The sequence below is a fragment of the Polyodon spathula genome, chromosome 4 (genome assembly GCF_017654505.1).
Source record: "Polyodon spathula isolate WHYD16114869_AA chromosome 4, ASM1765450v1, whole genome shotgun sequence".
NCBI lineage: Eukaryota > Metazoa > Chordata > Actinopteri > Acipenseriformes > Polyodontidae > Polyodon > Polyodon spathula.
The window spans coordinates 23,618,574-23,641,951 of NC_054537.1; the positions used below are offsets into that span (position 1 = coordinate 23,618,574).

The 23,378-nt window shown below is 37.6% G+C and overlaps 2 protein-coding genes across 3 annotated transcripts in view; one reads left to right on the forward strand and one right to left on the reverse strand.

Annotated features, from left to right (window-relative positions):
• Positions 1–1,404: 1,404 nt before the first annotated feature.
• On the reverse strand, positions 1,405–21,587 carry LOC121314328 (armadillo repeat-containing protein 1-like). Of its 2 annotated transcripts, none has more exons than XM_041247459.1 (7): positions 21,410–21,587; positions 16,531–16,748; positions 11,119–11,210; positions 7,451–7,637; positions 5,508–5,624; positions 5,300–5,374; positions 1,405–4,579 (listed from the first exon to the last, which is right to left on the reverse strand). In XM_041247459.1, the coding sequence occupies exons 2-7, from the start codon at positions 16,690–16,692 to the stop codon at positions 4,391–4,393; spliced, it is 822 nt and encodes a 273-aa protein (XP_041103393.1). In that variant the 5' UTR covers positions 16,693–16,748; positions 21,410–21,587; the 3' UTR covers positions 1,405–4,390. The 2 variants fall into 2 exon arrangements, with proteins under 2 accessions (XP_041103393.1, XP_041103394.1); XM_041247460.1 differs by having other exon boundaries at positions 16,531–16,760.
• A 338-nt stretch (positions 21,588–21,925) lies between these two features.
• LOC121314329 (mitochondrial fission regulator 1-like) overlaps positions 21,926–23,378 on the forward strand; it is a 20,300-nt gene continuing 18,847 nt past the window's right edge. Inside the window, exon 1 of the mRNA XM_041247461.1 lies at positions 21,926–22,031. The gene's annotated coding sequence lies outside the window, so the exon portion shown is untranslated. The remainder of the gene's footprint in view (positions 22,032–23,378) is intronic.

The following is a 23,378-nucleotide window of genomic DNA, read 5'->3' on the forward strand; positions in this document are numbered from 1 at the left end:
TGCACAGTCAGCTACATCTATCAACTTGTCTATCTGAATGGCAAACAACTTGCTCACTTTTGCAAATTCAACAAGTTGCTCTTTAATGTCTTTTGAAATGTCTGTTATCACCATGTGTACAGTATCACTGGATAGTGGGATACACTTAAAGTTTCCTGGCAACAGATTCTCTGAACAATTTGATACACATATCCAAAGCAGCTGGGAATATCATTTCTTTGGCTATCATGTGGGCTTTCTTACATTCAGTTATATGCTGTGAAACTAGAAAGGAAGCTATCAACAACAATTCCAACGTTCCATTTTTTTTAAAAATTCACAAATCTAATTAACTGTAATTTTTTATTGGTTTGTTTTAGATACACTTAATTTTACTTTATTTTGTCCCGTCTATACAGATAGTCCTTGTTGTAGAATGTTGTCCAGTGATCAAGACAGGTGAAGCTTTCCCGTGTGCACAACGTCTTCAGCCATGCATTTAGATTAATTATTTCCGGCTGTCCATATGGTCCTTTGCAAGGTGCCGGTAGTATCCCAGAAAATACCACAGTTTTGGTCTTGTCTTGATCTTGTGCCAGCATTGTAATGCTTAAATAATAAAAACCTTCAAGTAGTATCAAATTCAGCAAACAAAACTGTACTGTTCTGAGTACTGTACTCCTGTTCAGTCTGGGCTTTATTTTCCCCAAGTTAATCTGATTAATTATAACAATATAAAAATGTTATGTGGCTAACTTCAAATCCTATTAAGGACTCTTGTTACCTTAAAAAAACACTTAACATATTCTTTATAGTATTATGTAATGCAACACTACCCAACTGCAGTGCAACAATAATTATGCAGTCTAAAAAGGGTTTACATTTTAAGTTCTGATTTTAATAGACAATTACTTAAGGTAAAATAGCTCAATTTCATGCACCTGCTCAACTACACACAATCAGCTGTCCATTGTTAATAAGTATGGTCCATGCATTTTGTAATCAGCAACACAGAGGTGGCCCCCAATTTAATCACCTAAACCGATACAAATCTATATATTGATGGCATTTTAATCATAAACATTGGCCACTTTCTATGAGGGAGTCTACTGAGCTATGTAAAAATGTTTTTTTTCCTCCAATGCCTTTAGAAATAAAAACTAGTATTAACCCTATGTTAAAGAAAGACAATTTAGCAAAATACATAGACTTGTTATTGATTCTAAAACATTTCCATCATATGAACTTTGCCCATTTTTCAATGGATGGTTTGTAAGAGTACTTATCAAACCAGTGAAGCGCCATTTAAACTGAAATCTGAAATTAAATCATGATCGAAGACCTTCATGTGATAACAGAAAGTCTCTAGAGACATGTACAATATTTACATGGAGCTATGAAAGAAACCCCCCAAAAAACATGCAGTTTTTGTGTTCATTATTTTATTATTTCATAATCACTTACTGTAAGGACCTTTACACTTTGTTAAAAAAACAGCAACCTAAACTGGTTCTGCAATACTTGACATAACTGCAGGTACATTTAACAAATGTGGAACTACTTTAAGTGGAGTGGAAACACACATTTCTACTTGCACTAACAGCAACCTTATAATGGGTTTCGTTTAGATTTCTAGGATTAACAGTTAAGGAAAATGTGAACAGTACATGCACCAAAGCAGGAACAAAAAATGTTACACCTAAGTAAATTGTTCCATTAAGGTGTTACCGTACACCGTAATTGTTGTTTCCAATGCTTTACATATCCCAGCAATACTTAATAGAAACCCAAGCATAAGTATGTAGAAATACAGCTTAAACCAGAAAGCTCTTCATGCAAATCCCATAGCGTATCTGAACAACAGCTCTTACTAATTTTATGTTTGCCTATCTACATACCATTGGCTGTCAGGAAGGGCTGTTATTTAAATGTGCCACTAGGATAAAATGTTCAGCTGTGCTCTCATTTGACACAAGTTTCTAAGAAAATACAGTATACATGAAAAGTTTGTTTGGTTTTAATCCACAGCTGATGATACATGTACCAGCGTACATGAATAGCAGGTATTAAAGCAATTCTGATGTTTAAAAAGATATTTCAGATATATGTAAAGCATTTATATGGTTAGAATAAGTAATGAGCTTTAAAACACAACACTGTATTCAGCAATGCTATAAAAGTGATCAAAAACAATTGTGAACAACATGTACTCTATTTGAATACCCTATGGTAACCTCTATAAAAAACAAATCCATACAGTGCAATATTACTGACGAGATGAGGCAGCCATTTTACATTCTTGAAAGTTGTAAAAATGATAATTAAAATGCTGTCAAAACAAGGTTTTGCTTTGTTGCGTATTCAATACACTAAAACCTAAAAAAAAGGAACCCTTCGATAACATGAGCTTAATGGAAGATTAACACTCCTGAAACTGATGTCAGTGCTGAATGTCGATCACTCTACGGACAGGAATCTTTTGAAAGTGCAGTTTAGCCAACATTAGATGCTCATTGAAGAAGTCATCTGTGAAGGCTATTACTACAAGGAATATGACTACCCAGTGATCATGGAGCTTGTCAGATATTCTTTCTATCTTAAGGACGTCTTACAGGATCAGTTCAATTGGTTTTGAGTGGGATGGTCATTTAATTAAGAGCTTAAAAAATATTGGCTTTTGTCTCAAGAGTGTTAACAGCAACATTTGCAGCGTCCTAGTTGATAGATTTGAAACATCTGAAACCTCTAGTTATTAGAACTAGGGAACTTGAGAAGTTTATGTAAAGCTACCAAAAGCTCTCTGTTCGTAGCCTTACCTAGAAAATTGTACTTAAGGACTGAAATTCCTGTCAATCTTTATTGCAATACGGCAAAGAGATCAGGGAATCAAGTCAGGTGTATGGTGGTAGCTTGGGCACACCTGGGGATAACTTTAAACTAATAGGTACCTTCATGGGTAACCAAAATAGCTTGAACATGTAAACTTCCCTCTGCAAGATTTCTAAAAGCCCTCATGAAATAGTCACAATAAATGTCTGATCAAATAATGTGAACAAATTTAAGGACACTGTGGCCTGTACATTTGTATGATACTTTTCAGATTTATAGCCAATTTCAGATGAAAATATTTTTTATTTAGGTTCGCTTAGGCCACTGAAAAACATTTGGCAAGCAACACAGTGATTTTCTATACTAACTGATCTTTGTTCTAAGATTGAGTACTTTCAGAAAACAGTAACAGACTGCATTGTTTGAAATGTATCTTGAAGAAGCCAGCCTTTGAGATACTAGAATAATTTGGATTTGGATTAAGGCTAAAAAAAAGAAAACAGGACTGCATGCTAAACAGTTTACAAAAATCGCTCTGAAAAGCACTGATAGATACATTTAGTGAAACATAAAAATGCAGTGCAGTTTAGTACTACTGTTATTGAGGTGCAGTGTCTGGTTTTGTATTGGACTATAAAGAGCTGTATGGTTTACACTTGGTGGGGTCCTAGGTGGCTGCTCAAATACATTTCCCGCAACACAGCTGGTAAGGTTCCTTTGCATTTCAAATTTCATACACCATCCTATTGCTTCACCAGAATCAAGTTTACAGCAAAACAAAAACAAACATTTTAACATAAGATCCAAAAAGCTTTACATTTCAAAGTTGTAAAAACTACTTGGAACGCACTAACATTGAGACTTTAAATTTTTGGGACAAGGTGATGGTGGACGTCGATATAGTTAGAAGGATGTCTGCAAAAACGATCTTTGCCAATGCGGAAAAAAAGGAAGGGAAAGTATTTAAATTAAAGCAGCAACCAAGGTACACATAATTAAGGTAATTCAGTAAGCAAAACAAAAAGGCAGACAGCAATTAACATTACATATAGTTCGGACAATAAAAATAACAGTTTGTGAATACTCTTGGGATAAACAAACAACTGGTAAACACATATTTAAATATCATCTTAATGAGGAAAGGCTGATGAAAACAAAATAAAGCAGTTATAATTCATGCACAAACACACCCTTCAAATTGCATTGTGTATATAGGTCCTCACTGAAGCAAAGCTGAGACAAAAGTAGTGCTCTGGGTAACATTTTTAGATTCCCTGAAAATCCCTGTGATAAAGCTTCATTTCACAAGCCATTTAGTTACAAATACAAATTTAGAATTAACTATGTTGTGTAACAGCATAAAACTGCTACACTGTGTGTGTAGCATATACACACACACATACATATATATCTATATATATATGTGTGTGTGTGTGCATGTATGTATGTACGTACGTGTCTGCGTGCACAGCCTTTTTACACCGCAATATATTATTGCAAATTGCACTTGGCAGTCTATCGCTCCAAAAGAAACCCAACCACTTCCAAATAATATACAGTTGCTCCCGGTCTAACCCTTGTGTCACCAGTAGAAAGACCTGGTTAAAAAGTTTGCTGCTGTATTGAGCCAGCCGCTTGCATCCTGCTTGATCCCCACGCGGGAAACGGCTTTGTCCAGCTCCTTTGAGGGGCTTTCCTCCTCTGGCAAATAATCAGGCAGGTCTGTGTTCTGCTCAACCTCGACAAGGGCATCTTCGAAAGAGATCATGACCTACAGACAAATAACGACGATCATTGTTGTCCTTTCTTTCAAAAAATAAATAAATAAATACCAAACATTTCTAATAGCAGCCTGTGAGTCACTAAATGGGACCAAAGAACTGACTTCAATACCACACATCGGTATTTGGTTACAACACAGTTTTTAGAGTGGATTGTTATGCGCTATCTTCCTTCTCAGTGCAGGAGAAGTGGAACTGCAGCAGCTGAAGGTTATAACAGATGCTTGGTGATGTCTGCTCTTGGTTAAGCAGCGCAGTGCTGATGAATATTAAGATAGTTTACTACTCTCCAGGCAGAAAATGCCTTTCCAATTATGGAAAGTTTGTAATTTAGCAGAATGGAGTTCTGATAATACTTTTCTGGGCACTACAACACTCATTAAATAAAGGCAGCTTGATTTAGGTCAAGTGAGAAAAAAAGCATCCAGTGGTGATGGAGGGGATAACGGAATTAATCAAGATGCAATGCTTCAAGTAACTTTACTCTACTGGTATTAAAACCTTAAAACACCCAACAAGCATGAATAATGTATCTAAGCACTGCATATCATTTAACATAATATTTAACATCCAAGACTTGGCAGCATAGCATTGATGGCTAGCTTGGAGTGTATTACATTGGGAACTACATAACTCAATGAATTGCGGCAGTTAAATGATGCTCCATTATCAAATCTAAAGGATATGACTAGAATATATAGATGTCTCACCTCATTTCCATCTTCGCCTTTAACTACTTGCTGTGCTTTCATTATCTTGGTTGAAGCAATTGCAGTGCCCAGTGCCTAAAAAGTATTTAAAAATAAATAAATAAAAAAAACTATTAGAAAATGCTAAAAGTAAAATACAAGTTTATTACAAAAACTTCTAAACAATAAGAGTATATAGGCTTATGTCTTCTTGTTTGCATTAACATACCTCAGCTTTTAAATCTGACCTGATCCTAACAATGCATCTCTTTACGGTCATCTGAAATGTGAAGCTAATGACTCCCTTAATCTTGAGCAGTGCCTCTTCGCAAAGACTTCTACAAGCCTAAAAAAGAAAGAAAAAGAAAAAAGTGTTACCTCAGAATCTTAGAGGCAGTGTCACATACACAGAAATTATTACAATACAATTAAGATGTATTGGACCTTGCTGTGCTTTTCCATATATTCAGGATGATTAACTGCTTCTGGCTCTGATCTACAGGGCTAAATCTATCCCTGCCAACAATCACAGGTGTGGCCAGTCACTGATTGGGTAATTGCCACACATGTGATGATTGGCAGGGATTTAACCACATCCCTACCAAATTTACACCTATGCCCTGCCACACAGGGCTCTAGATAACATTTTGGGTAATTGTGTAATTTACTCTGCAGTTTAGACTAAGCGACTAAAGTATTTTGGATGAGTACAATGCACCACTACTCTGAAGTCAGGAGTACTTTCCATAAATACTGTGCACACTTCCCTTATTTTCCGCCTGAAAAAAAGTATTTTTCATAGCCATTTAGTCCTGCCTTAATATTAGTTTGGTAAGTTGCTACTCTCTATGTATTTAGCTACTGTGTTCACCGAGTCTCTGCCCACTAGTACTAGGCTGCAACAGTTGTTAGTTGTTTTATGTAAATGCTTCTGTCTCAGTCTCTTGTGCTCTCCCTTTGGCTCCCTAAAAATTGTAAAAGCAATTTAAAAAAGAAAATATGTACCAACACTGCACTCATGAAAATTAAGAAACAATAATATTGTATTCTTTTTTGATCGTCATGCTATCACAACATAAAGCATAACAACTCCTTCGAAACACAGAATATTGTATTTATTATATAGATTTACCTTGAGGGGGACTAAGACAGCTCCAAGGATCAAGACTCCAGTCGCTTATTAACCAGTCACAAACACCCAATGCAAGTGAGTGGATTCAATTTCATTAATTTATTTCTTTATTTAATTGAAAAATCTGACTAATTGGTCACATTCTATGATCCATTCTCTAGCTACCTTATGCATTATATATTTACAATTGACCATTTTATTTATTTATTTTTTTAAATAAAATGTGTATTATTATTCTCAGGGCTATAGCATTATAATAACTGTTGCTTTATCTAGCGCATGTGTAGTCTTTTATTCACCACTGTGGTCAGGACCATGGGTCTTACACACATCTTAGTAAATAATTAGCAAATGTTAAAAACAAAAATGTTACTAGTCATTTTAGAAAAAAAGCAAACCCAAGTGTCATGCTTCTCCACTGACAGGCTACTTCTATTGAGATGAGCAGGTAAATCTCAATTGCTGCAGTCTTTTGAAAACAAGCCAATGTTATTTTTAAGTAGCACTGATGGCTAGAACTTTATTACTGGGACCAAAATTGAAAATACACAAAAGATTCACTCCGGTAACCCAGCATGTTCGGTACAATTATTTATAAGTTTGAAAAAATGCAGGTACAACACCATGAAGGTTAAACTATGATACTGGCTCTTTAAACAACTTTTAATGCAATGTAACAGGGCGAACGTACTAAGTATTAACAGCCTCCCAACTATAGGTGGCGCTGATGTCAACTGCAGGCTCCCCTCACATGGATGGTGGGGATAGCCCTTTAAGGTTGTTATCTTTGTGAGGCCAGGTAAGGTAGATACAGGGAGGTACCCATACCTATCTCTGGGTGGCCATGTTGGTAAGGGCCCTTCCTGGTAGTCTATAGGTCCAGGCCGATTAGAGAGGTGGAGCCTCTGAGTATATAGGAACCTACCTCGCCTGGAGCCTCTGGTTGGGGCTTGAAGGAAGACAGGCAGTGAGACCAGGCTACAGAAGGGAGTGTTGTGTTATTTAACTTTCGTCCTCAAAAAAAAAAAAAAATGACTTACAGCATCATCAAGACCATCTATATGTAAAACCACAGTTTTGGCACGCTTGTTCGTGGCTCCAAGAAAGAACTGAGTCTTGCGTCTGTAGCTGGCCTGTTCGGCCTGGTCTGCCTCTGCGTTGCAGGCAGACTTAAGGATTTCATAGATTTCTGAGGCCAACAACTTTGTTTCTCCAGGTGTCGTCGTTCTAAAGAAAGCAAAACATTTATTACTACACTAAGATCAGGATGTGAAAGGCAGGGCAGGGCAGGGCAGGGCAGGGGAGGGGGGTGGGTGGGAGAGAAAGAGTCGGGCGATCATAAGCTTTGAATCCTAGTTGTAAAGTCGTCAGACTTGACTGGGGGCCCATCGGATGATAAATCAGTTTGGGTTAGTTCACCTCATCGCTCTTCAGCAACCCCTACTAGGAACATTATTTATAATGATTTAACTTCCTTCTTGACAGAATGCAATCCATTATTAATTTGACTGCATCTTAAAACAAATGTATACCTTTAAACTTAAACTGTTTTAACAGTCTCCATTTGAACAAATAGCTTCCAACAAGAGTTTAGACTTCTACTTACTGAATCACATGCTAATCTCTAATGGAACAATGGAGACATTACTCAAAGATGGCAAATACACTGTAACATTCCTGTATCCAGGGTTGAGCTCAATTCCATTTCCAATACAATTTTTAAATCAATTGCCGGTTCCAATTCCAATTCCCATTCCAAGTTCTTGAAAAGGAGTTTCTTTGAGAGGTTCTCCGCATGGCTCCTCCAGTTAAAGCGCTGCCGTGGGGATTGCAAGACGGGGACTCCGAAAGGGGCGTCACATTGGCTCTGATGCTCCCAGGGGTGGGGACTGGAAACCTTATTCTCCTTGTTGCGCAACAGTGAACCTTACTGGCCAGACAACGAGCATATTGGTATAGTGAATAAGAAGCAGGGCTGATCTCTGTCTTCCAAGATCAGTAGCCCGCCCACCTCTGCTTTGGATTGCTCAGCATAAAAGCAATTTTGGGTTTAGGCTCGTGAGATCGGAAAATGCTCATGGGGACTCACTGCGGTGAGGAGAAAAAAACAAATTGGACATTGGGGGAAAATAAATCATTATAATTTGTCACTCTAAATTAGAATTGATTTTAAAAATGAATTGGAATTCAGGGCTCTAGATTTAGATTTTTAACTGCTGGCCCTTTGGGCCACTGAGATACTGTTTTTACTGGCCTGGATGCAATTTTATCTGGCCCAATATACAGTAAATATATATTTTTCATGCTGGTTTTTACTTTCAGTATTAAAAAAGTGGCTAAGCGAAGCCTTTTAATATACGTTATTTCAGCCATTTGCGTGCTTGTCAGAAAATCAAAATACTGTATTAAAGATTGGAAAATGTTTTAATTGTTTTGTAAATAATTTCAGCTTTTTGGCACACTCGCTTATTTTCCTGGGTTCATGCAACGGGAGCCATGTGCACTATTATCTATATATATATAATATATATATATATATATATATATATATATATTATATATATATAATATATATATACACTGGTCACTTGGACAGGTAAAGCCGGACACTGTGTTGCTTCATAACTACAAGCCAAACTGCGATCTCTTCCAGCCCTGGGCCACCTGGCCATGGTTAATGTCAAACCCAGGAATTGAAAAAAAAGAACCGCCTTTCCTGCATCAGCGAAGGAAATTTCCACAAAGTATTGTGAACGTGAATGTTAGTATCACAAGTACTGTACACCCTCACCACGGCTACAAATAAAACAACATGTCCATGACCTACATCCAAGTAACAATATAATGAGACATATTGATCGCCAAGTTACTCAATATAAAATTATTTAACCCATGTTTTTATATGCAATTCAAAACTCAAGATTTAAAATGCCTCCTCACAGCTACCTAATGGACAAAAAATGTTCTGACCTCTGTTCTCGCTAGTTTCTGTCAGAAATCTGACTAGTAGCAAGATGATAAGAACTATCCCAAGCCATTTTCCATTCCCTGCACCACAAAAGCCAACTCTCTATGGGCCCCAAACAAGAGTCAACTCAATCCCTCTCTATCCGATGTAAACACTCTCAACAATCTGTGTTGAACAATATCCAAGTCTCACCCCTGTTGGATAAGCAATTCACTAGATATACAGAATGCATCACCAGCAGGGGGATAAACTATCATCACCACTACTGTTATTATTTCAGCCAAAAATGTACTTATCATATGCTGCAAGTTTTAATTTGAAGAGATAAAAAGAAGCATACTGTTGACAAGCATTTGTATTGTACAAACATAAAAGGTGCTCACACTGACATTTCGCTACAAGGCAACATTACAAGATGCCACAAGGGTCCTGCTCTGAAGCTACCAGCTGCGAACAGACTATATGTCACCGAGTCCTCAAACTCGTATCATAATGTGACTGGACAAATTTAAGGGAATAATTTAACTGTTTGCTTGCAGTAACCTGAAAAATTAAGGTCAACACATTTTTTTTTTCCTTAGCTTTTATTATTAGTTTAACTCAATAAGTACAGCCTAAAAGTGTACCTGGGTAACATAATAAAATGAGAATATAGGAGTTAATGGATGTATGTCATTTCCTAATAATGTATTGTTGCAAAATGGTTTAATTATTATTATTTTTTATTGTTGTTAAAACCATGTTGCTAGATAAATGAGCACCCTAAAAAAAAAAATAATAATTTTGATTCCAAGGTTGTCTCCGATACCATGCTTTAGATGATACAAACATACAGATATTATTGGGGTATTTACAGTAAACACAACCCACCTACTAACAAACCATGTGACCAAAAAAAAAAAAAAAAAAAATGTATTTACACATTTTTTTTTTAAAGATCAATTTGACTTTAAACACTTTCCTATGGTCTAATCTTTTAAGTTGTCAAGTTAAACTTTTGTCTCAGTTCACTAATCTTGGTGAGTAACTGCTTTGCTCAAAGGTTAAATACTTGCATGGTATAATTTAGAACCTGATTTGACATGTGCATCCATCAAACAATGCATTTTCCTTCTGGAGGGTAAATATAGCCATTCCAACTGCAATAAACAGCTTCCGAAGCAACACTGCAGAATGAACTTTACCTACTACAGTATGTCTCCTTGACACAGGCTGTATTTTATCTAAACACACAAATGCAGTTAGAACAATACAAGAATATTATTTACTATCTCATCCTGGCTACTGTAGACCCCTAAAATAAATGACAGTTGCCAGAGTCCTTGGAATAAAACAAATTGCAACTTCAGGGCAAAGCCTGATGAACATGATCCTGACCAAAGTGACTGGTCAGTGACAGGACTGGTCAGATACTTGCTAGGAGAAAAAACTAAACAAAACAACGCACACACAGATTATAGCATTAGAGTCCGGCAGCACCATATGTGGCTATCTTGAAACATTTAGTACAAAGAAATAGCTCACCAGTTGGGTTGCAGCTTTAGTCTTTTCATCTATGATTGAATCAAACAAACAGCTTGTCAAATGTAGTGCACAGCTTGACAGACAGGTGCATATAGTCCTCTAGATTGAGGTATTTCTCTACTGTTACACACAATACTAAAGACCTATGCTACAGCCTTACTACTTTTGGATGCATTAAAGGCATGAAAAACTGAGGAAACCAAACATGACACTTACTTTTTCATCACATTCTCTAGGCTCTGCATCATCCCAAGCTCACCTCTCATCCTCTCTCTGTTGGCACGACATTCTGCTAAATAGCGCACAGCCTGCCATAGAAGGGAGAGGGGGAAAAAAAAAAAAGTGTGGCTGTCAAAATGTAAAAAAAACAGTTAGACACAGATAATATAGAATTGGTGATAGGGTTGAAAAATGATTGGTAACATACATTTAAAACACCTGCAGCAGGTTTACCGCTACGGGTACGACTCACAAAACTTCTTCTCACAAGGACTCTTAATACATGCTTTGTTAAAGCCCATTCTGAATAATTATTACACTTGTGGTTCATGAAACCATTTGACAACTGTTTTAATGAAGTTTAGAAGGGCAAGAACATGACCTACATACACTATATGCACAAAACATACGATGCCACATACACCCAGAATCCGATAGTCTAATGAAGTTGGCGGAGGATATCTACAGCAAAGCCGGCTCTTCAGAAGAAAGTTCAAACCTTTTCCAACAAGACTTTAAATTAAAGATATCATGAAACTATTCATGGTTTGGCCACCTTGGTTACACTGGCATCTTATTACCTGGTGCGTCTAAGTGTGTGGCTCCTGGTTAAGATCCATAAAGGCAGACAGAAGGTGCAGTATTTCCTACTTTTTCCGCCAGCACCTTGTGTGTGCCAGTATTATGTATTACTCAGCCCATACATAATCCAGCACACAAGTCTGTCGACTTTCACATCGGTCAGACTTGAAACCAGTGCCCAACACAGCCGAGACACACCTTTTTTTTTTTTTTATAAATGAACAATTTACCTGCAAAATAGTCACGTAGCTTCTGCCCTCACAGAGGTAGTATAGATTTTTTTTTTTGTTACTTTCGATTTGTAGACCATTGACATGCCATATGACACTGAACAGATTAATATGAGTATAGCTAATTGATAGGTACATTTATTTCATAGGACAATTTTACAACCTGCATATTTTCTTTATTTTGCGTCCCATAGTTTTTGTTATTAATTAAAACACAGCTTATTCCACATATATTTGTTTCAAGAGCAATGCTTTTCAGTCAAAGCCATTAGTGCATTAGTGACTCATTTGACTGCATAGCAACATTGTCACAATGACCTAAGCCACAGGAGAATGACCAGGATGGTTAAGAAATGACATCAGAAACACACAAACACTGTGAACTAGGGCCCACATTGAAGGCTATGCGATAGAGCCCATCGATGCAGGTCCTACCATGTGGTAGATGACAGCAACTGGAGTTGCTAATGAACATCTGGTCTAAATTTTTTTTATATAAAAAAATGTATGCTCATGAACACCCAGATTCAATTTTGGACTTCAAAAACGCATACTAATTAGACGGAGACTTCCGGTCGACACATTTTGTAAGCACATTATCCTGGGTATGCCAAGAATGCCATGGCCAATAATGTTGCTAATGCTCTGATTGGTTTATCTGTCACGTCACTGATCTTGCAAGCAACTAATGCACGATTTAAACTAAAGATAATATATATATATATATATATATATATATATATATATAATATATATATATATAAACGGATATGTATGAAGGTATATGGTATAACCAACACTGGTATCTTTGAAGTAACTGCTTAAAAAAATCTTTACAAGCTGCCGGTAGTCCCACGGGGTTTTGCAACATTACATTTCGGTAGTCCAGACCCAATTTTTGGTTTTACCGACTACCGATTTGTCAGCCCCTGTTACACATAAAGGCGTGTCTTGAGACAGTATCCAAAATCATGTTTACTTGTCTCAATAGCTTAAAGATTAATGTTACAATGACTTAATCATAAAACGATACAGTGTGCATCTGTTGCGGTACAGTTTGCAGTTATTTTACATTGTTTTGTTTACATATTATTCTGATAGAACATGTTATACATTGAGAGGTTTGATGCTTCTATGGAGTGCCGGTCATCTCCCAAAGTACATTTCTGTATGCAGAAAATGATCTTTCTGCGTCAACACTCTTTACTGATACTGTCAAGCACTTGACAGCAGGAGTTGGTAATCTCGTTTCCATGTTTTTCCAGAACTGGTATATGTTGTCGCATTTCATTTCACTGAATTTCGTAGTAAGCACGGTATTCACACTGTGCTACACAGTTGTCTGCAAAATAGTGGAATGGCCTTTGAAGGATTTCCGCAGCTGGGATGCACTTGGTATGATTCCTGTTTTTCAGATTACATTCTAAATACACCTTCAGAGCCACGTTGTCTAGAGCAGGGGTTCTCAACCCGGGGTCTGCAGCCCCCTAGGGGGCCTTGAGGAGGTTTCAGGGGGGTCCTCCAAAAATGTTTGAAACCCTACAAATTAAAGAGACATTTAATTACTGTTGGAAAACATGGATTGAGAATTGATTAGCAGTTTGCTACGCATGTGGACTGGCAGAGCTATACTGGTGTTTTTTTCTGAAAAGAGACTAATATTGCAGATAGCAGACTGTTTGGTTCAAATTGCATGTACTGCTTACAATTGATAAAGACGATGCGTCTACAAACTCTTGCCCAACAATGAGTGCAAGCTAACGAGATAACAATGCTGTGGACCAGAAGGGGCCAGGCTGTAAGACTTTGGAATGCAAAGCATAAAGGGGCTAAAAGGCTCCCAGGGACTGGCATTGGACCCAGAGGTTCTCAGAGAGATCGAAAGAGATAATGCCACTGGGATCAAAGGGAGATTTATGGACCTTTTTTCTCCAGGAGTGTGAAGAATTGTGACGGAAAGATGAGTTCTGGTGATGAATCTTCCTCCCAACCTGTGAGGGCGCTAAAGAACGGGAGGAGAAGCATCTGGAAGGGCTGGCCTGACAGTTCGTTTCCGGGTCAGGGAAGTGGGTCAGCCTGGAGGGAAGCGCGACTCTGTTGTAAGACTGTATTGATTTGAGAGATAAACGAGAGGCAGCTGCAAGTAATAAGGCAGCTGCAACCGTTTATCTCGATATCATGCGGGATTACATATAGGGGCCAGGGTAACGCTGGTCTTTTCCTTCGTTTGGGTTAACGCTTGGAGAGAGAAGGATCGAGAGAGGAGCTCTCGTTGTAAAGAGAACTGCGTGTTGTGTTTTGTTGTGTTTGTTTGTAATTGTCTGCGTTTTGCACCACCAGACAGTTAACTCACCGGTCCGGAGCTGTCGACCAGGGTCAGCACAATCCGGATCACCACTGCACGGAACCGTCACGAAATACAGTGTCTTCACCCACCACAAGCACGTCTGCACTCACCCAGGACTGGTGACCGTGTGTTCGTTTTGTTCGGGACTGTGTCTGTATTATTGCTATCCCCGTGCTTTACACATTGTTGTGTATAGCCGGGGATTTATTATTTAACGGTCACCAGACCTGGATTATAAATAAAAGCACCTTGTCACTGGAAACTGTTGTCTGCCTGTCACTCCTGCATCGCATCACCGTTATACCTGTTCCCCTCCACTAGCCACTTTGCCACAAGAATGCACTGAGTTCAGAGGTTGTCACACAAGACTACACACACACACACACACACACACAGACACACACACACACACACACACACACACTAAATTAACAGAATAATGTGTTGTACCTTGACCATTGGTTAAGTGTCAGAGAAAGGGGCGGTGGACCATCTATACAGAAGGGTATTTAATGTCATGCAAACATTGTAATGTTGAGTATTGTGTTTGTCCTGTACCTGGGACCAGACTCCCTGCATATTTCAATAAACCTGGCAACTGATTTAAGAAAAGGACTCTGTGCATTTTCTTGAATCTACTTACTCACCATCTATTTTTTTGTAAGTTACTTCAATTACCAAGCATGAAATATATAAAAACAAGCAACACTACTTTAAGTGAAAGGCTAAGGAACTGCTTGGTACTAAAGCTGTAATGAAATCCACAACTACCGCGGCTAAAAAGCTGGTAGTGACATCGTACATAGTGCTGCAGAAAATTGCTAAAGCAAAACAATGATAATTCCATGTGCCACTGAAATTGTAAAGGAAATGTTTGGACAGCAAAGGCCAAGGAACTGGCAAAAATACCAATGTGAAATGACACTGTCAAGCAATGGATCGGTTTTATGTCAGAAGACATAGTTTCGCAGTGCACTGATCGGCTGCGTGACAATGAGTTTGCTATACAACTCGATGAATCCACAGACATTTCTAAATGTCCCATTTACTCGCCTATGTTCGGTATGTGTGGAATAAGGGAATAAAGGCAGACTTTTTGTTTTGAAAGGAGCTTAAGACAACAGTCAGACGATATTATCAAACTGTTGTTAGCTGATTTTATGACTTCAGCAGAAACCAGCTGGACTAATTGCATTGGGTTCTGCACTGGGATACCTTGCAGGCATATTTAGTGAAATGAATAAACTGAATAAAACTATGCAAGGTGGAAGCACTTATTTTATTGCCCAAGCGTGAAAGAACTGATGCATTCAAAAGGAAACTACAACTCCAGAAAGTTCATGTCTGTTGGCGGATGTGACAGAACAACTATGATTCTTGGTGGTAAATCTTCCTCTCAACCTGTGAGGGCGCCAAGTAACGGGAACAGAATACTCTGGACTACTTGAACTGACACTTTGTTCCGAGGGTTAAACGGAAGTCGATCATGTAGAAAAGAGGCAGAGCTTCAGTACACTAACTCATTGACCCGGCGGGCAAATGATGTGGCAGCCGCAGATCATAAAAAACAGCTCCAATCGTTTACCAAGGGGTCATGAGTGACGGTATAAATAGGGGTCAAAGCAATGCTCCTTCGTTTTAGTTGTGTCATTGACCTTGAAGGGCCTGTACTGTTGGTGAAATAAATAGTGTTTGTCTGTACTGTCTATTGTTGAGTGTATTCACTAGATGGCTAACACGTTCCAGAGCTGTCGCCATAGGCCAGCACAAACCTGGGACAGCACTTCACTTGTACCACTGTAAAAGTGTATATCACCACAATCACCAGTACACACACTAACCGGACTTATGTGTTTTGTGTTTAATGTGGGGATACAAGAACGGGACTATTATTTTGGGACCAGCCCGTGGATTATAAATGTAAGTAACATATGCTGCTGTATTACTTACCATCATTATTATTTACTGTTTGTTTGGCTGTCAAGCACTGGACAAAAACAACTAATAAAACAAACCTTTTCACCTGGATTACAATTGCTTGTCTGTTCTTTAATCACCTGCACCTGTACACTATTAATCACTGTGCCACAGGGGACTACTGACATGTTTGAGCTCTTGCATTCTTTCATTCAGGTACGAAACATTGACTGTTGTTATGCAACCTGTTGACATCTTCATTGGGGTAAAAGTTTGTGCTAACTGAAAACAACCAGATCAGATACCGCAGTCGTACCAAAATGTGTGTCTTACCAGAAGTGCAGAATAGACGACTTGAGGGTTAGGGTGGTCCAAAAACAAAATAAGGCCCGGTAAACATCCTTGATCTTGGACAATGGCTTGCCTGTTGAGGGGGTCAGCTGCCAAGTCCCGCAGCTGATTCACGATAGCCAACGCATCAGGCTCCCCACTCATGGTGTGGCCGCTTACTGTGACATACACATCAATCTAGGCTCCTTGTATTGCTCAACCTGTAAAGAAAACTGTAAATAAGCTTATTGTGAATACAGTATTCTGGTATTAATATTGTTTTAGGCCTCAAAATTAACGGCAACCATGAGGCAATTGTCGTGGGTGCCCTTAATTGCCGCCATGACTCTACCATTATGGCCACGGCACACTTTTAGCTACAGCAGAGATGCCTGTATTATGAAATGTTTGTCTCCAAACAACATGATTATGTGATTTGTGTGGTTGTCGCATCAAACAACAAACAAAAACCAACAATGAACACGACCCTTTCAAGCACATGGCTTTCTACTGTGCATAATAATGCCATTTCAGAATAGTCCAGAAAAAAAAATTGAAAGCCCTGCACAATCTGCAAGAAAAATTGTAAAACTTGACAATTTTTTTCAGGTCAGTAGTTTAGAAATATTTGCAATAGTTGGTGGTTTTCTTTCAGGTTTAGAAAATATATGTTTACTTTAACCTGAATTTGTTTCAATTACCATTATCCCCTTATTTTAAAATTTCCTTATTTTTATCACAACAAAACCAAAATGGTTGAAAATACTATTCTACATTGATTTATCATTATTTGTCCATCTTACGATAGATATGTTTTAGTTTTTTCAGTTCATGAATGCAACCCAGCGACTCTGCATTTTGCATGTTATACACATGAATGAGATTTCTGAGTTTTGTTTATGTTAAACTGAATAGAAAATATGCTTTTAAAACTGAACAAAGGAGGCTCCCGAGTGGCGCATCCGGTAAAAGCGCTCCGCGTGGAGTGCAGGATGCGCCCTATAGCATGGACGTCGCCAGTTCAGGGTGTCCGCGGCTCACTGCGCACCAGCAACCCCTGTGATCTGACCAAGCGCCTGCAGGCTTGCCTGTAAGCTGCCTACAGCTGTGTTTTCCTCTGCTGCTGTAACTCCAAGTTGGCTGCATGGTGGGCCTGCAGCGTGTAAAAGAAGCGGTCGGCTGACAGACAGCGTGTGTTCGTCTTAGCCAATCCCAAGCCAGCACGGGGGTGGTAGCGGTGAGCTGAGCCTAAAAATAATTGGCTATTCCAAATTGGGGAGAAAAAAAAAACAACTAGCAACTACACAATGAACAAAAACGGTCCCATGGATTAGTGATAAGTGCCAATACTTGGCTTCAGCGCAGGGAGCTGTGTCCTCACAGGCTTCAATCTACAGCTCTGGACAAATGCTTGGCATCACCCTATGGCAGAGTTCTTCAGTTGGTGGCCCATATAGCCTGTCGGATGTCAGCTGCAATGCTGCCAATTGGGCGGTTTTTCCTCAAAATGTGTTTTTTTTTAATTACGTTTTGAGAGAAAATCGCTTTCATTTATGGGGTTTTAACGTGAAACAACTAAATAGGCTTTTAAATCATTCATGTCTTTACTTTCTTATTAAACGCAGAATGAAGAACGCTAAAACGAGAGTACAACATAAATAAATGACTAGTCTGTATTAACGTTAAGAATTTATTTATACAGCACCTTATGTCATAGACCCCAAGGTGCTTTACAGAAAACATAATACACACAGCATAATAAAACATTAAAATAGCATAAAATAATAAAAAGACTTTCAAATGAATACATTTCCAATCATATTTATTTACATACATATATGTACATATATGTATATATGCCTGTGTATATAAGTCTTCAATCTTGACTTAAAAATAACAAGACTCCTAGTCTGACAAAAAAAAGGCCTAGTGTTCCATAATGTAGGAGCCTTATAAGAAAAGGCCCATCCTCCCATACTATTAGTATTTACCCTTGGAATAACCAAGAGCCCTGCATCCAGAGACCTAAGATTCTGCTTAGGAACGTTTGGGATCAACAGCTCTTGTAAATAAATGGATGCTAATCCATTAAGGGCTTTATAAGTTAAAAATAAAATCTTAAAATCAATTCAAAACTGCATAGGAAGCCAGTGTAAGGAGGCCAAGACAGGAGTAATATGTTCACCTTTTCTGGTTTTAGTCCTTCAGCAGCATTCTGAATTAGCTGCAATTGATACACCAAATACTGGAATCCCAGAAAAAAATGCATTACAATAGTCGATTCTCAATGAAACAAAGGCATGCATTAGCCTCTCAGCTTCAGGTGCAGAAATAATAGATCTATGTTTACCTATGTTTTTCAAATGATGAAAAGATGCTTTAATACTTATCATAATATGGGACTCAAATAATAGAACAGGATCAAAAATTATCCTAATAAATTATTTCTTGCTTCAAGATTTTAGTTCTGAGGAAAGGCTGCTAATATCTATTTTATATAAATCAACATTTAATTGGTGCTGTGAACCCACAAGCTTGACCTCCGTTTTATCAGAATTCAACATCAGAAAATTCAAAGCAAGCAGCTAATAGCGCCCCAGTAGAGGGATTGTCTGGATTGAAAGACAAGTACAGCTGAGCATTTGCGTAATAAATTGAATTCACTCCATGTCTGTGGATAATATCATCTAATGGCAACATATATAATGAAAACAACAGGGGACCTAAAATATAACCCTGAGGAAAACCACAGAGAACCTCTGACAAATCAGACTTCATCTCCCCGACAGAAACGCACTGAAACCTATCGGAAAGATATGACGTAAACCAAGAATGGACACCGCCTGCCAAACCCACTAAACTCCCAAGCCGATTTAATAGAATGGAGTGGTCCACGGTGTCAAAGGCTTCGCTAATATCAAGAAGAATTAAAATTAAAGGAAAGCCAGAGTCCGAGCTTATCAAAAGATAATTTACTACCCTAACTAGAGCTGTCTCAGTGTTTTGTGCAGATCAAAATCCAGACTGAAATTTCTCAAATAAAGCACTACAAGCAAAAAATAATAATAATTGATTGGCAACAACTTTTTCCAATACCTTGGCTAAAAATGGAAGATTGGAAATTGGCCTATAGTTGTTAATAACTGTAGGATTCAAATTACTTTTTTTAAAGTAAGGGTTTAACCACTGCAACCTTAAGTGCAGAGGGAACTATACCAGGTGAAAATGATTCATTTATAATTGTTAAAATGCTTATATTAGCAATATTAAAGATATCTTTTAATAGTTTAGTAGAAATAGGATCAAGGGCACAAGTGGTTGGTCTCATGTACCTAACTAGCACTGTCAGCTCTTGCAAAGCACCCAACGAGAACACCTCCATCATAACTTTATCAGGTCTAGTTAATTCAAAGTAGGAGGAAAGGTTCATAATAGAAGGAGTCTGTAAGATCTGATCTACAATGTCAAGAATTGTATTTTGAAAGAATTTTAAAAACTCAGTGCAACACAAAATTGAACAACTATTATAGGTAGAAGTAATAGAAGGTGGATTTAGTAATTTATCTACCAATGCAAAAAGAAATCTAGGATTATTTTTTTTATTTTTTCCAATCAGGTTAGAATAGTATAAAGATCTAGCCTGGGACAAAGCCTTCTTTACAGTTAACTACCCAAGTTTTAATTATACGAGTCTAGCTCTTTACAATTAAGGGTAGTTTAATCTCAAAATGAATTGCAAGATGATCTGAAACTACTGTAAAAATAGCAATGTTGTTTATGGCATAGCCTGTGAAAAATGTGATGAAATAAAATATGTTGGAGAGACTGGAACAACATTTATATAAAATAATTCAGAACCACCTTTCATTAATTACAAATTTAAAAAATAATAATAATGAACCAATAGGAGATCACTTCACCTGTCAAAAATATGACATAAATGATGAAAGTTTGTAGAATTGGAACAGCTAAAATTAGACAATGCGACATATAGAAGAATAAAAGAAAGTAAATGGATAAATAGACTGAACACACTTATGCCAATGGGGCTCAACAGAAAATAATGAACTGATAAATATATAACATTTTAATAAATAAATAAACCAAATTAATTCAAATGTTGTGCATGCTGATGCGCTGGGGAGGCCAGATCAAGGCTGACCCCGAAAGTCGCGTGATTTATACTGTTACAGAAACCCTAGATGGAACTGTTTTCCTGTAACTCACTGATGAGGCGCATCTATTATTTTTTAATTTTATAATACATGGATACCCTTGTGACGCTAATATTAAATAAGACGAGGTTCAGCAGTACAGTGTTTTTTTTTTTTTTTTTTGTTTTGTTTTGTTTTAAACGTAGTGTTTCAGTGCTGTAGAGACTTTCTATGTGGTTATCAGTTAGTGCTTCAGCTTTATTTGGAGGATTGCCTTTACCTTGTTTTAATTTCCCGTTCCTCTCAGATACGAATGTACCAGCTTTACATTTTAAGTACTCTAATTTTGTACTGTCGATTGGTTTCAAACGACACATTTTATGGTTTCATTGAAAGTAATGGTCTCGAGGAGTCGAATGGGTCAAGGTTCAAGTATATTTTCCTCTAGGAATTATCACTTTTGACGTCACTACTGTGGTATTATCACTTTCTTTTCGAATGGCTACACAAAATGTATTAGAAACATGCATTTTATTTTAAATGTGTTTAATGTCATACAAATAGGACCGCATTAACATTATAATCCAAAATAGTTTTGAAAAAAATAAAAAATAAATAAAGAAACTCTACTACTATTTAGTTACAGCACTGTTACAGTTAAGGTGGTGTCTGCAGCAGAATAACCTTCCGAAAAACACACCCAAAACAGAACGGCATTATGTACATACCTTCACTGAAACCTCTGTGGTTTAATCCCCCTCCCCCCCAAATAATAGCATACGCTTTATGGTCGTTCTACTATGGTGTTTAACTACAATTTAAATAAGCATATAAAATAATAATAATAAAAGGTCTATTCAAATCTTCCTATATTTCTTTACATTGTTCCCCTGTAACCACGTTCTGCTTTCAGCTTCTCTGATTGGACATATCAGCGTAAGACACTCCCACAACTATCAACCACTCAACAGAAGCCTTATTAAAGTGGAAAGGTCGTGGTTTTGTTTTTGTTTGTTTCCATTGAGACGCTGTAGCAAATTAGTTTTCAATCTGAATTCCAACTAAAACCCTTCACATTTTGTCATTAAACGTTGTTAAAAAAAAAATGAAAAAATGAAATGAAGTACTATATCTATGCCCCTACCGTTTCAGGCTGGTCTAACACGTGCCTATCCGTTTCATCAGCCAATAAAGAGTTGGTGGGGTTTGTCAGTCATGTTATATCTGAGATAACGATTGGCTGCTATTTTCTCATCGTTCTCTCCAATTGCCACAAATCCGGCTAAACTAAGGAGAACTGCCGGGATTGTGAACCGGTATTAAGTATTGGGCAAATTGACTTTGACCGAGGTGAGTAGTACAAATTTAATTTTATTTTAAACCTGTGAAATTAATTACTAGACAACACACCCGCTCGCTCGTAATATCAAAGTAGTGTTTGTAGTTCATATTTTGGTTTGGTTTGGTTTGGTCTTGTATCTATTTAAACATTTCACAAGCTTGTCCAATAGAGATGCAATCGTTTATAATTTTAGTGGGGCCCTATCCAGGTTAACAGTTCCACTGTGACAGAGGGTGGGAAGTTTGTTCCCAGTTAATCCCAGGCTACTTGCTTAATGGAGATCTAGGTATCCCTGGCTGTAGACAATCATCTTCTTTTTACAAATATGCAAAATATTTTTTGAGCAAGTGCGGCAAGTTTAGTGGCATTCCTATTATATGATCCACTTATTAGCAATGTGGGGTGTGAGCTACGGGAAATTGGCAACTAAGTACACACCCCAGATGTAGATGATTTGTTGCTTTTTTAGCTGTATTTTTTGTAAGCATGCAAGTGTGAGATGCAGACAGATATACGTTATGCACCCCCCCTGAGTTACTCAATATGGCTTCCTATAAAATATTGCCACAATCCCTTGTTACTCTGTTAGCCAAATTGTCGTGTTGCTACTGCGTGCATCAGTGGGTTATTTTCTATGTGATTCAAAAACATAACGACCTTGCTATGTTAATTCTATATTGTTGGAAGTAGCCCGCTTACTTAAAGTGCAAGTGAAAACACTAGAAGTTTACTGATACTACACAGGTATTGTTATCTGCTTTCTGATTGTGTCCGTGTTCTCTTTTCAGATTTGTTTTTCCAGTCACTGGTATTGCTAGACTTTTTTCGTTAAGTAAACTGCTTTTTTTATTGTTATTTAATTCCCTGTGGCAGAAAGTAAATTTGTTTACTCAGATTAAAGATTTTGTAGGCCGAGTAGTTTGGGTGTGTGTGTGTTTTTGTTTGTATTTCTCTGTCAGTTGATAACCTCGTTGGGCGTTACATTCGTAGTATTGTATATGTTTTTTGAACGTGCGACGTAAGAAACACAAATATCGAATATGCCCTATAACTGTTTAAATCTAATGGTAACGAGATATATTTGTTCTCAGAATATATAAAATACAAACGTCACTCTTTCTTTTGGTGAGTTAAGTTATAGTATTTAACCTATTTGTATATAGTGCTCAACATCTCTTTAAATTAAAAGTATATTAAGTCACTGGGACGTTGCTGTAATGTATGACATTGGTATAACAGTAGCCACTTCAAAGTGCAGTACCATATTTACATTAAGATCTGTGTGTTGACATGTGAGTTAATTAATGTACCAGTGTTTAACTAAAGGCTGCAAGTGGAATTTGAATTTCCAGTCC

Coding starts and splice junctions, on each gene's coding strand:
- LOC121314328 (XM_041247459.1), bottom strand. CDS start 16,692: ATGAGTGGGGAGCCTGATGCGTTGGCTATCGTGAATCAGCTGCGGGAC. Junction 7,638..11,118: donor CTAGAGAATGTGATGAAAAA/GTAAGTGTCATG, acceptor TGCTTTCTTTAG/AACGACGACACCTGGAGAAA. Junction 4,580..5,299: donor AAGGCGAAGATGGAAATGAG/GTGAGACATCTA, acceptor ATTTGTCTGTAG/GTCATGATCTCTTTCGAAGA.